The sequence below is a fragment of the Abramis brama genome, assembly GCF_963993115.1.
Source record: "Abramis brama genome assembly, chromosome: 12".
Classification (NCBI taxonomy): domain Eukaryota; kingdom Metazoa; phylum Chordata; class Actinopteri; order Cypriniformes; family Leuciscidae; genus Abramis; species Abramis brama.
Window position 1 is genome coordinate 37,501,939 of NC_139974.1, and position 12,485 is coordinate 37,514,423.

Sequence of the window (12,485 nt, forward strand, 5' to 3'; positions counted from 1 at the left end):
GGAAGAGTATGTTTTATGTAAGATGAATTTTTATTAATCTAAAATAATTGGTTTTAGTAAGCTTTTTTATTTTATATACTTTTAAAGGATGTGAAGTTTTTGTGTGACATACACTTCTCACTTTCACTGCGAAGGGTGGGAGGGAGCGCGATGCTTGGGGATGCCTGTGACACCACACACATGACACCATATAACCACACTCACACACACATGACACAAAGCTTGTTGTCTGTGACACACACACACATACATAGAACCTGACACCGGCTGTTTGAATCCGGCAAAACATCCGTAAAAAAACTATCCGTCAAAAAACATCTGTTCTATTTAAATAGGGCAAAACTATCCTTCAAAACTATCTGTCAAAACTATTTAGGACTAGCTAGGTTTAAAAGGGATTAACTAACTGTCAAAAACCATGATCGATAGGGCAAAGGTTAATCCCATGACCTCAGTCGGGAAGTTCAACCCATCAATCATAAAAGGTCACAGGAAGTTCAACCTGTCAAAAGGTCAAAGGTCAAAGTCGTAAATCATTTTGACACAATGACCCTCATAAGGACTACTAACATCCATTGGAGATGGAAAATAAGCTTTCGTCCGTCATTCCTGAATTATTGGTTAAGATATATGTAAAAAAAAAAAAAAGCAGCTGAAATATTAGCTATTTCATAGGCATTAGAATGGGTAGAGGTTATTTGCTCAGGCTCTTCTTCAGTTTTCAAGAGTTCACTGCAAGACCATTATTTTGGAAAAAATGTAATACTACATAAACTTTATAATTCTAAATATGATATACTTTTTGTGGGTATGGCTATATTAAAGGTAATTAATAATCTTCTTCATTGAGATCTTGAACCTCCTCATCAAAGCTCACGCAGTCGCTCTTTGATGTCATATGTCACATTGATTTTCTTCAGCCTCCTTACAAATAAACAGGATTTTTCTGTCTTTTTTACAAGGATGAAGTGGTTTCTGGTTATTTAAAAGCCACAACACATAACATTTTATAAACTTCTAATTCTGCTTTTCACTTGCAAAACTGTGACTTGCCCGAGGACTTCACTCAAATGGCTGTGGGAATACTGACAGTCCAAATCTAGGACCAATTCATTTACACCTCAAAGCATCTTTCATCGCAATAGTACTTCTTGTTATAATTGTTGTTGACGGCCTGGGAAGTTACCCAAATGCCCCGTGTCTTTTAAATGGACTTGTGTACACACTGCATCTAGACACATTTCACTTTGTGCTGGCCCTAAAATCCATGCAAATGACCATGCAAGTGTGTAAGCAATTTTGTTATTTATTAAAGAATAATATCAAATAAATAAAAAATTAAATAAATAAAATATTTATTTTAAATAAAGAATAAATAACCGTTTTGTCTTTTTTTTAATAGTATTATTAGCATCAACAAAAGAAAATTAACTTGTACTAACTTGAGCACATTATGTTCGTCTGAACTCCTTATTAGGTAACTGCAACTTAATTTTCCTTATCTTCCTCTTAATCTAAGTAAATTTCACTAGTAGAAAAACAATCCATTCACGTAACTTGTAATTTCACACTCTTTTTCTAATTAAGAGAGGTGTTTATTTACTTAATTTTTCTAAATTTATGTACTCAACTAATCATTTTTAACAGTATTTGTTCACTCTTCCTTCGATCAATTTGAGAAGTTGTTGATACCGAGGCTGTGTGTAAATCACACACTAAATTAAATTAGGTTTTGTAAATTACAATTTTACTGTAAAATGAATATCCGAATAATTTGATTTCATTTTACAACATTTTTAACACTTTCAAACCTTCAAAACCTCAAGCGTTAAAGTAGCAATGAAACACAAGCCATAACAGATCTTTTTAACTCTTAGATTTTAATGACAAACTCTTGCAAAAGCACTTAATCTGAGAAAGTTTATCATACTGTATCATATGTTGGCAACAGACTCAAAGAAATGTGTAAGGACTATTTTGTAACAGCCTTTTTCTCATCTGGAATTAAACCTCCTGTCATCCTGGCCTTCTCTGCCTTTGACCAGTCAGCGAAGTCATTGATACCGAGACTGTATGTAAGACCGGCTCTGTTCATAGAGTGCACATGCCTGAGGAGGAAGAGGATGTTAAACAAAAAAAGCATATGCATCTTAAATCAGACAAGTTCACAGATTGCTCACAGATTTGTTTTTCCTCACCGAAGAGTATGTAAAAAGTAGCTCTCACGCTCCTCGTGCTCCTTCTCACTTTCATACTGACGTTCAAACTTCTCCTTAAAGGGGCCAAACAAACGGTGGGCGTGGCTAACAGGAGAGGTGTGGACATAGTCTTGAAGGGGGTTGGCCAATATTTGATGCTCCTCAGGAGGATCCGGAAACTTCTCATATGTCATATCTAGACACACAAAACCTCAGTGAGCATCTGATTAGATGGTCTGTAAGAGTAAAAGAAACGGACAAAGGCATGTCACTGAGTGTGTGTTCTCCAGTTACCTCCAGGTGGAGTGAAAATGTCGGACTCAGTTTGGGGACTGAAGTCACTGTAGTCAATCATGTATTTGTCATTGCGAGACTCCAAGAGAGTGTTGAAGCCCATCATCTCATAGCGGTACGGGACGGCTGAGGAATCATTTCCCTCTGGACGTGTGACCCACAGACGATATGTGTTCTTCTTATGACCAGCCTGTGTGACCTTTATCCAGACCTCACACTGAACGCCTGCGCAATCCTCCATCTTCTCAAACTGCAAAACAATGATTTTATACAAATTTCATCCTCATTGTTGGTTTGCATTACAGTTAATTGAATCTATGGGATTAATGTTGTTCATATCTTTCTAAACCTGTTTGACTTTCTTCTACATAGCACAAGACATTTTGGATTATGTTTCAACTGTTTTTGTCTATACAATGAAAGTCAGTGGAGTCCAAAAAAACATTGGACCCCATTGACTTTTTGTTTGTTCAGGGGCTGTTTGCAGGTCAACGATGTACTAAAAACGGGAAAAGGATTTTTCACGTACAGACGGTTCAGCTCCTGTGTATTTAATTGATCTTCTATCGCCCTACAATCCATCACACTCTTTAAGATCACAAAACTCAGGGCTTCTGGTGGTATAGGATATCTAAGTCCACTAAAGGAGGGAGAGCATTTTCACAATTGGCTCCTAAACTCTGGAAAGTCTTCCTGATAATGTTCGGGCCTCAGACTCGCTCTCAATCTAGACTAAAGACGCATCTCTTTAGCCAAGCATTCATATAATGCATCTCATAACCTTATACTCCAGTTATATCAGATGAAATGCACATAATTATCTTTGCTTAAAGTTATGAACAACAGCTACGCTAATTATTTTCCATTTGCTTCTCTGTTCTCCTGAGGTAACTAGAGAGTATGTCAGCTGCAGTTTGGATCCAGCCTCTTATGAAGACTTCAGATGATCATAACACCTGTGAAGAGACGACGCCAACTCCTGCGAGGACTTCAGATGAAGCAAGCACTGAATCATCATGCATCAATGCTACATTTTTCTATATATCCTAATCATTTGTTAACAAACATGTATTCATTACTTCAATGAGCTCATTGTTTCTGCCTTAAAGGGATACTCCACTTTTTTTGGAAATAGGCTCATTTTACAACTCCCCCAGAGTTAAACAGTTGAGTTTTACTGTTTTCGAATCCATTCAGCCGATCTCCGGGTCTGGCGGTACCACTTTTAGCATAGCTTAGCATAGATCATTGAATCGGACAAGACCATTAGCATCTCTCTAAAAAAAATGACCAAAGAGTTTCGATATTTTTCCTATTTAAAACTTGACTCTTCTGTAGTTACATCGTGTACTAAGACCGACGGAAAATGAAAAGTTGTGATTTTCTAGGCTGATATGGTTAGGAACTATACCTCGCATTCCTGCGTAATAATCAAGAAACTTTGCTGCCGTACCATGAGTCCAGCAGGCGTAATGATAGGAATGAGAGTATAGTTCCTAGCCATATCAGCCTAGAAAATCACAACTTTTCATTTTCCGTCGGTCTTAGGTCCCGGAGATCGGCTGAATGGATTCGAAAACGGTAAAACTCAACTGTTTAACTCTGGGGGAGTTGTAAAATTAGCCTATTTCCAAAAAAAGTGGAGTATCCCTTTAAATTAATACATTGTATAAATTTATACATTAGCTAACTGTGTGATTTGTAGATGTACATTTCTGAAATAAATAACTTGGACAGTCACCTCTGATAACAGATCACTCTAAATTGTAGACATGCATTTTCTGTAAAGCTGCTTTGAAACAATATGCATTGTGAAATGCGCTATCCAAATAAATGTTAATTGAATTTAATTGAACAGACGACAACGTTGTCAAAACGATCCCGTTCACAAGGATCCGCAAAAACGACCAAAATCTCTGTATTCTGCTGCTAGGCCAGTAGTTGGCGATATCACTGAACACGTAATGCACATGCGCATTATGTCACTGTTTTCACAAAATAACATTTTTCTAGTTTACACAGAGAAAATAACAGTATTATTTTCAGAATCTTGCACTTTGAAACCCCCTAAAACACTATTGTCATGTAAATGAATGGCCAAAACGCATGAAAAGGTTTTAGTTGAGAATGGTGTCATGTAAAAAAAAAATCTAAATAACTTTTGTGTTCTATAGTACATACTTCAAAGCCCTGCAGATCAGGCAGTGCTGCCTGTGGACGTATTGGATCCTCCTTTGTACCATTAAGCTGGAAATATTTAGTAGCTCGGATTGGTACTGGTGTGATCTGATAAATGGCACCATAATCAAAGTCGTTTCCAATCAGAAAAGTGCGCACTGTACCTGTGTAGAGAGCATCAATGAAGAGAGGCTGCATACATAATCTATATTGATTTTAACATTATGTGACTCTATCATGAGAAGATCACTGACTATTACGATAGTCGATGCGACTTCTGTTTCCCTCAAGGTCGTACCAAACTTCAAACGGTTCCTTTAGCCCATCACCAGAATAAGGCAAAGTCAGCTCACCTACATAAAAGAGGTACATGTAACATACTGAAAAATAAGTGTCCTGTACTGGGATGTACTGTGTAATTAGGCAGAAATGCACCTTTGACATGATACATCTTTCCAAAATCAGGAACTGTTCTGCCACCAACTGGTGCGGCATCTGGGGATGAAAACACAGAGATCACAATTCACTGAATCAACTTTTCAACACGTTTAGTGTTCAAAATATCACAGGAAATGTGTCATATTATAATTTTTTCTCTTTACCTGCAGCACAGAGCAGAAGCACGAACCCAGCAAGAAGACGCCACATAGTGCAATCTAGAGCTACAAACATCCACTGGAGATGGAAAATAAGCTTTTGTCCGTCTGAAAACGTCTAACAAGTGTTCGTGGATAACAGAAGTTCGCAATAAATACACACGAAGGAGGGACTGGATTAACGTCACATATTGCATGAGGGTTCATCGGGGGGTGGACAAATATTTATTGAACTAGGTCAAGGTCTGTGTTTGATACCCATCGGTAGAGACTGCGGGGGTGATCGCTGAGGGACGCCTGAATCAGTCCATCTTTCACCCCGAGGCAAATGTACTGTGAATGTGCTGGTGCTTTTACAGGTACACTCATTCCTGAATTACTGGTTAAGATATATGTAAAAAAGCAATTAGAACTTAGAAGAATTAAATTAACTTTAAACTACTGGAATATAGGCTTAAATTGAAGATTGGCCAGCTCTTCAGTGGTTGTTTGAGTGTTTTGAATTTGTAGGGGAAAAAGTGTATATTATATAAAGCACTGTTTACAATGGGCTGAAGTTCAGTGTGTTGAACATTGATTTACAGTGATAACATAGATCAGTCTCCTATATAAATAGCTATTGTGTATGTAAATAGTAGATTAAACTATACTCTTTAGCTATTTATGAGATTGATGTCATCACCTTAAAAAAATGTTCAACATGTTCAAATGTAAATGTGTAGATGGATCATGTTTATTTCTCACCTCAGTGACTAAATGATGGTCTTTCTGTGTTTGCAGCTGAAATATTAGCTATTTCATAGGCATTAGAATGGGTAGAGGTTATTTGCTCAGGCTCTTCTTCCGTTTTCAAGAGTTCACTGCAAGACCATTATTTTGGAAAAAATGTAATACTACATAAACTTTATAATTCTAAATATGATATACTTTTTGTGGGTACGGCTATATTAAAGGTAATTAAATGGTAGATGGAGTCATAAAACAAGAAAGAATATGTATTAGGGTGGAATTAGGCAGGATTAAGGAACAAGAGGAAGAAATTGAACTGTGAAAAAGATATTAACTTGAAACATGAGAAGATCTACTAGCACAGTGGAAAAAATGTAGATCAAGTTAAATAAAAAAAGAAAATAAATGTAATAAATTGTAAAATAATATATTACAATTATAAGGGTGTCTAATTGTTTTATTCATGCTAATTATAATTGTTGTTGACGGCCTGGGTGTCACATCCACCGTCTGTCTTCCTCATCTGTCTTTGCACTACACTCCCCAGAATCCTCCTTGGCGCACACCTGCATTCACTCTCCTCTAAGTAATTATCATCATCACCTGTACCTCGTCATCTCACCCCTTTATATTCAGCACTCAGCGTTCAGTCATGGTCTGGTCTTGTCAATACAAGACACACAGACTCCCTTCCTACACCTACCTGCATTCTACTGTCGATCTTGATTTTCTTCAGAGAATCTTCATCTTCATCATCTGCATCTGCATCTGCAAGAGAAAGAGAGACTTTGTTATCATTCAGTTAAGCTTCATCCAATTATCTACTTCCTGTTTACTCACCTTTCACGCTGTATCCGATCCATTCTGCTATTAAAATATCAAACTTACCATCTTGCCTGCTTCGTCTGTACGAAACCTGACACTGGGAAATTACCCAAATGCCCTGTGTCTTTTAAATGGACTTGTGTACACACTGCGTCTGGACAAATTTCACTTTGTGCTGGCCCTAAAATCCATGCAAATGACCATGCAAGTGTGTAAGCAATTTTGTTATTTAAGAAAAATATCAAATAAATAAAATATTTATTCTAAATAAAGAATAAATAACCTTTTTTTTTTTTTTTTAGAATAGTATTATTTGCATTAGTTTTAGTGTAGAAATCAAGTCAACAGCGTGTTTAAAACAAAAGAAAATTAACTTGTACTAACTTGAGCACATTATGTTCGTCTGAACTCATTCTTGTTAGGTAACTGCAACTTAATTTTCTTAATCTTTCTCTTAATCTAAGTAAATTTCACTAGTAGAAAAAACAATGCACTCACATAACTTGTAATTTCACACTCTTTTTCTAATTGAGAGGTGTTTATTTACTTTTTCAATTTATGTACTCAACTAATCAATTTTAACAGTATTTGTTCTCTTCCTTCGATCAATTTGAGTTGTTGTTGATATAGAAGCTGTGTGTAAATCACACACTAAATTAAATTAGGTTTTGTAAATTACAATTTTACTGTAAAATGATTATCTGAATAATTTGAATTCATTTCACAACATTTTTAACACGTTCAAACCTTCAAAACCTCAAGCGTTAAAGTAGCAATGAAACAGAAGCCACAACAGATCTTTTCTTCCTCTTCATTTTTGGATTCAATTTTTATCTTCATTTTTATTTCTTTTTTTAAAAAAAATCAGCCTAATTTAAGTAAAAGTAAACACTGATTTTAAAACAGATTTTTGAATAGTCTGACACAAAAGTTTACTTATTGATTGATACAAAATCTTTGGTCAGAATTGATGTTATGTATACATTTAATCAAAGACAAAATTTATGGCTTTAATCAGTATTTCAATCATTAGTATTTCATTACATTTGGGATTCGATAAGCAATGTCACCATCAACACTTTATACACAGAAGACCAGCTACAAACCATAAACTGAAAATTATACATTTTGCCAAAATAGCTTGAAGATGCAGATACTCAATTAAACCAAATGTAATTATGATGATGATTTAGAAAAAGATTAAATTACCACTATTCTCATCAGAGGACAGTTCAAGTAACTTGAATTACTTAAAACAATGATTTCAGTTTTTTAACCTTTAGATTTTAATGTCAAACTCTTGCAAAAACACTTAATCTGAGAAAGTTTATCATACTGTATCATATGTTGGCAACAGACTCAAAGAAATGTGTAAGGACTATTTTGTAACAGCCTTTTTCTCATCTGGAATTAATAAACCTCCTGTCATCCTGGCCTTCTCTGCCTTTGACCAGTCAGCGAAGTCATTGATACCGAGACTGTATGTAAGACCGGCTCTGTTCATAGAGTGCACATGCCTGAGGATGTTAAACAAAAAAAGCATATGCATCTTAAATCAGACAAGTTCACAGATTGCTCACGGATTTGTTTTTCCTCACCGAAGAGAATGTACAAAGTAGCTCTCACGCTCCTCGTGCTCCTTCTCACTTTCATACTGACGTTCAAACTTCTCCTTAAAGGGGCCAAACAAACGGTGGGCGTGGCTAACAGGAGAGGTGTGGACATAGTCTTGAAGGGGGTTGGCCAATATCTGACGCTCCTCAGGAGGATCCGGAAACTCCTTATATGTCATATCTAGACACATTAAACCTCAGTGAACATTTGATTAGATGGTAAGTAAAAGAGACGGACAAAGGCATGTCACTGAATGTGTGTTCTCCAGTTACCTCCAGGTGGAGTGAAAATGTCCAGCCTCTTATGAAGACTTCAGATGATCATAACAGCTGTGAAGAGACGCCGCCAACTCCTGCGAGGACTTCAGATGAAGCAAGCGCTGAATCAACATGCATCAATGCTACATTTTTCTATGTATCCTAATCATTTGTTAACAAACATGTAGGCCTATTCATTATTTCAATGAGCTCATTGTTTCTGCCTTAACCCTCTGGGCTTCTTCGTAAATGGGTCACACTTAGCTTCCTCCCGGTCAAAAACGGACGAAGCCTTAAAATTTAACTTTATTTTTTCCCAGGATAACCAATCAAATATATTTTTGTTCTATAATATTTTCTGATTATTATTTAGAATTTTTAGAGTTTTTTTATGATACTTTGCATTAATTATATAATTTTTATGAGCTATTTTTTCCATTAGAATTAATATATATATATATATTTATTTTATTTAAATTTTTTTTCAATAAATGCAACATTTCACACAAAAATAGAGTGCAGACCTAAAAAAAAAAAATTCAAGTGAGAAGAGCGCCATCTAGTGGCTTCAAAATATATAAATGTGTGTCATGTCCTATAACCGCCTATAGGCTGCCTATAGCTTTTTTATTTTTTTATTTTATTTATTCCCATTCGGAAAGAAGAAAATTAATTACTTAGCAACCATTGAATGGAACAGCACAAATTATATATCATTTTAAAGCTTAGGATCTCAGCTTCTTAATACATTTATTAACTCCTAACGAGTGCTGAGTAATCCCTCTAAAACCGAGTGTACCGCCAGCAGGCGCCACCTAGCTGCGAAAATATTCATTACCATATTTTTCAAAAATCTTGCCTTGATTAACACAAAGTTGATGTCATTTGAAAGCTTAGAGTCTGAACTTTACAGTGAATGTATCCACTTTGAAAAACTCTTAAGTATTGCTGAGTTATTTAAATAGATTAAATAGAATTTCTTTTTTTTCATAATCTATAAAATAATGTACTGCAATGTGTCAAAAACATCATACAGCTCATGAAACATTCACAGATCATTGAAAATGGCACTTCATTTTTTACAGCATATTATTACAATTAAAATGAGCCCAAAATTAACATAATCTATTGCTTTTATGACAAGATATTCTTCATGGAGAAAAAATTGCCCATGAGGGGGTGTCAAAGACTGTACAAAAAGGCTATCTCTTTTCCAAATGCTGTAACATTTGATTCCTTTATCAAAAAATTATTATTTTTTTATCCAGATGCAGCTAACATGTAGGGGGACTTCACTAAAAAATAATTTTCCTCCTACCTTATTTCCTTCCTGAGTTATTCCATGACAAATAAGAAAGATATGCAAAATCATAATAAAAATTATATATATATTTTGTCTTTTATCCGCCGTTTCTCGGCAGGACAATGTCCAAATGTAATGTAATTTATATTTTCAAACAAATTAAAAAGAGTTCTTTCAAACGATACCTACCTTTTGACTCTCCTTGCTATAGTTTTGGAGTTTTTTATATAGTTGTATAGGAGCAAAATTTGCTGTTTCAGTCTTACCAGTTCATTTTTCTGTGTGTGTGTGTGTGTGTGTGTGTGTGTTTGTGTGTGTGGGTGTGTGTGTGTGTGTGTGGGGGGGGGGGTCTTATTTGCACTCTTGATGTTTTAGAGTGTCACCCCTTCATTGCTGTACACTTTTTTTCAGCACAGTGGCTGATCTGTAGCTTGTACCACCAAAAGTTTCTCTGAGTTTTCCTATTTTTTCGTATTTCCCATTCATTTCCTATATCGCCCGTTTTTGACCGGGAGGAAGCTAAGTGTGACTATTTTTTTTACGACCCTTTAACATATCAGAATCATCTCCTTGATTTTTTTGTGTGTTCATATAGGTAATACAACAAAAGTCACCAAGTTTCACCCCCATCCGATGAAGCAAAAAAATTAAACATTTCGAAACGTTCAAGTTTTCGGTCGTTTTCGGACGAAGAAGCCCAGATTAATACATTGTATAAATGAATACATTATTAGCTAACTGTGTGATTTGTAGATGTACATTTCTGAAATAAATAACTTGGACAGTCACCTCTGATAACAGATCACTGTAAATTGTAGACATGCATTTTCTGTAAAGCTGCTTTGAAACAATATGCATTGTGAAATGCGCCATCTAAATAAATGTTAATTGAATTTAATTGAACAGACGACAGCGTTGTCAAAACGATCCCGTTCACAAGGATCCGCAAAAACGACCAAAATCGCTGTATTCTACGGAAGCGTATTGCATTCACTTGAGGAAAAATAATCTACTCTGTTTTTCTGAATTAACGAGTTAATTATCTCAGAATTACGAGATAATTTTTCATGAAAAAAAGTTTTTGCTCAGTTTTTCTGAATTAACAAGTTAATTATCTCAGAATTACGAGATCATTTTTCATGAATAAAAAGTTTTTGCTCTGTTTTTCTGAATTAATGACTTAATTATCTCAGAATTACGAGATAATTTTTCATGAATCAAAAGTTTTTGCTGTTTTTCTGAATTAATGACTTAATTATCTCAAAATTATGAGATAATTTTTCATACAAAATATTTGCTCTGTTTTTCTGAATTAATGACTTAATTATCTCGTAATTCTGAGATAATTAAGTCATTAATTCAGAAAAACAGAGCAAAAACTTTTTATTCATGAAAAATTATCTCGTAATTCTGAGATAATTAACTTGTTAATTCAGAAAAACAGAGTAGATTATTTTCCCTCAAGTGAATGCAATACGCTTCCGTAGTATTCTGCTGCCAGGCCAGTAGTTGGCGATGTCACTCAGTAAAGAAACACAATGCGCATGATGTCACCGTTTTCACAAATTAACATTTTTTTTAGTTTACACACAGAAAATAACAGTATTGTTTTCAGAATCTTGCACTTTGAAACCCCCTAAAACACTATTGTCATGTAAATGAATGGCCAAAACGCATGAAAAGTTTTTAGTTGAGAATGGTGTCGTGTAAACGGCCCCTGAGACATTTTTCTAAATAACTTTTGTGTTCTATAGTACATACTTCAAAGCCCTGCAGATCAGGCAGTGCTGCCTGTGGACGTATTGGATCCTCCTTTGTACCATTAAGCTGGAAATATTTAATAGCTCGGATTGGTACTGGTGTGATCTGATAAATGACACCATAATCAAAGTCGTTTCCAATCAGAAAAGTGCGCACTGTACCTGTGTAGAGAGCATCAATGAAGAGAGGCTGCATACATAATCTATATTGATTTTAACATGTGACTCTATCATGAGAAGATCACTGACTATTACGATAGTCGATGCGACTTCTGTTTCCCTCAAGGTCGTACCAAACTTCAAACGGTTCCTTTAGCCCATCACCAGAATAAGGCAAAGTCAGCTCACCTACATAAAAGAGGTACATGTAACATACTGAAAAAGAAGTGTCCTGTACTGGGATGTACTGTGTAATTAGGCAGAAATGCACCTTTGACATGATACATCTTTCCAAAATCAGGAACTGTTCTGCCACCAACTGGTGCGGCATCTGGGGATGAAAACAGAGAGATCACAATTCACTGAATCAACTTTTCAACACGTTTAGTGTTCAAAACATCACAGGAAATGTCATATTATAATGTTTTCTTACTGTTTTTTCTCTTTACCTGCAGCACAGAGCAGAAGCACGAACCCAGCGAGAAGACGCCACATACTGCAATCTAAAGCTACAAACATCAGTAGTCCTTATGAGGTTCATTGTGTCAAAATGATTTACGACTTTGACCTTT

The 12,485-nt window shown here is 35.5% G+C and overlaps 3 protein-coding genes across 3 annotated transcripts; all 3 read right to left on the minus strand.

Annotated features, from left to right (window-relative positions):
- Window positions 1–1,861: 1,861 nt before the first annotated feature.
- Window positions 1,862–5,463, minus strand: LOC311093539 (counting factor associated protein D-like). Its single transcript, XM_084131014.1, has 7 exons — window positions 5,273–5,463; window positions 5,106–5,165; window positions 4,925–5,023; window positions 4,674–4,834; window positions 2,493–2,742; window positions 2,199–2,394; window positions 1,862–2,108 (listed from the first exon to the last, which is right to left on the minus strand). The coding sequence occupies exons 1-7, from the start codon at window positions 5,340–5,342 to the stop codon at window positions 1,973–1,975; spliced, it is 972 nt and encodes a 323-aa protein (XP_083987140.1). The 5' UTR covers window positions 5,343–5,463; the 3' UTR covers window positions 1,862–1,972.
- A 2,636-nt stretch (window positions 5,464–8,099) lies between these two features.
- On the minus strand, window positions 8,100–8,725 carry LOC311093425 (uncharacterized protein). The gene is made up of 3 exons (XM_084130798.1): window positions 8,707–8,725; window positions 8,419–8,614; window positions 8,100–8,337 (listed from the first exon to the last, which is right to left on the minus strand). The coding sequence occupies exons 2-3, from the start codon at window positions 8,610–8,612 to the stop codon at window positions 8,199–8,201; spliced, it is 333 nt and encodes a 110-aa protein (XP_083986924.1). The 5' UTR covers window positions 8,613–8,614; window positions 8,707–8,725; the 3' UTR covers window positions 8,100–8,198.
- A 10-nt stretch (window positions 8,726–8,735) lies between these two features.
- Window positions 8,736–12,432, minus strand: LOC311093043 (uncharacterized protein; the record flags this gene model as incomplete). The annotated part of the gene is made up of 5 exons (XM_084130119.1): window positions 8,736–8,795; window positions 11,756–11,916; window positions 12,004–12,102; window positions 12,185–12,244; window positions 12,363–12,432. The coding sequence occupies 5 exons, from the start codon at window positions 12,430–12,432 to the stop codon at window positions 8,736–8,738; spliced, it is 450 nt and encodes a 149-aa protein (XP_083986245.1).
- Between the last annotated feature and the right edge of the window lie 53 nt (window positions 12,433–12,485).

Excerpts from the sequence above, each read along its gene's own strand:
- LOC311093425 (XM_084130798.1), bottom strand. The coding sequence starts at position 8,612 with ATGACATATAAGGAGTTTCCGGATCCTCCTGAGGAGCGTCAGATATTG. Across the intron at positions 8,338-8,418 it reads TACTTTGTACATTCTCTTCG|GCATGTGCACTCTATGAACA; the intron begins GTGAGGAAAAAC and ends TAACATCCTCAG.
- LOC311093539 (XM_084131014.1), bottom strand. The coding sequence starts at position 5,342 with ATGTTTGTAGCTCTAGATTGCACTATGTGGCGTCTTCTTGCTGGGTTC. Across the intron at positions 2,395-2,492 it reads CATTTTCACTCCACCTGGAG|ATATGACATATGAGAAGTTT; the intron begins GTAACTGGAGAA and ends TTGTGTGTCTAG. Across the intron at positions 2,109-2,198 it reads TACTTTTTACATACTCTTCG|GCATGTGCACTCTATGAACA; the intron begins GTGAGGAAAAAC and ends CTTCCTCCTCAG.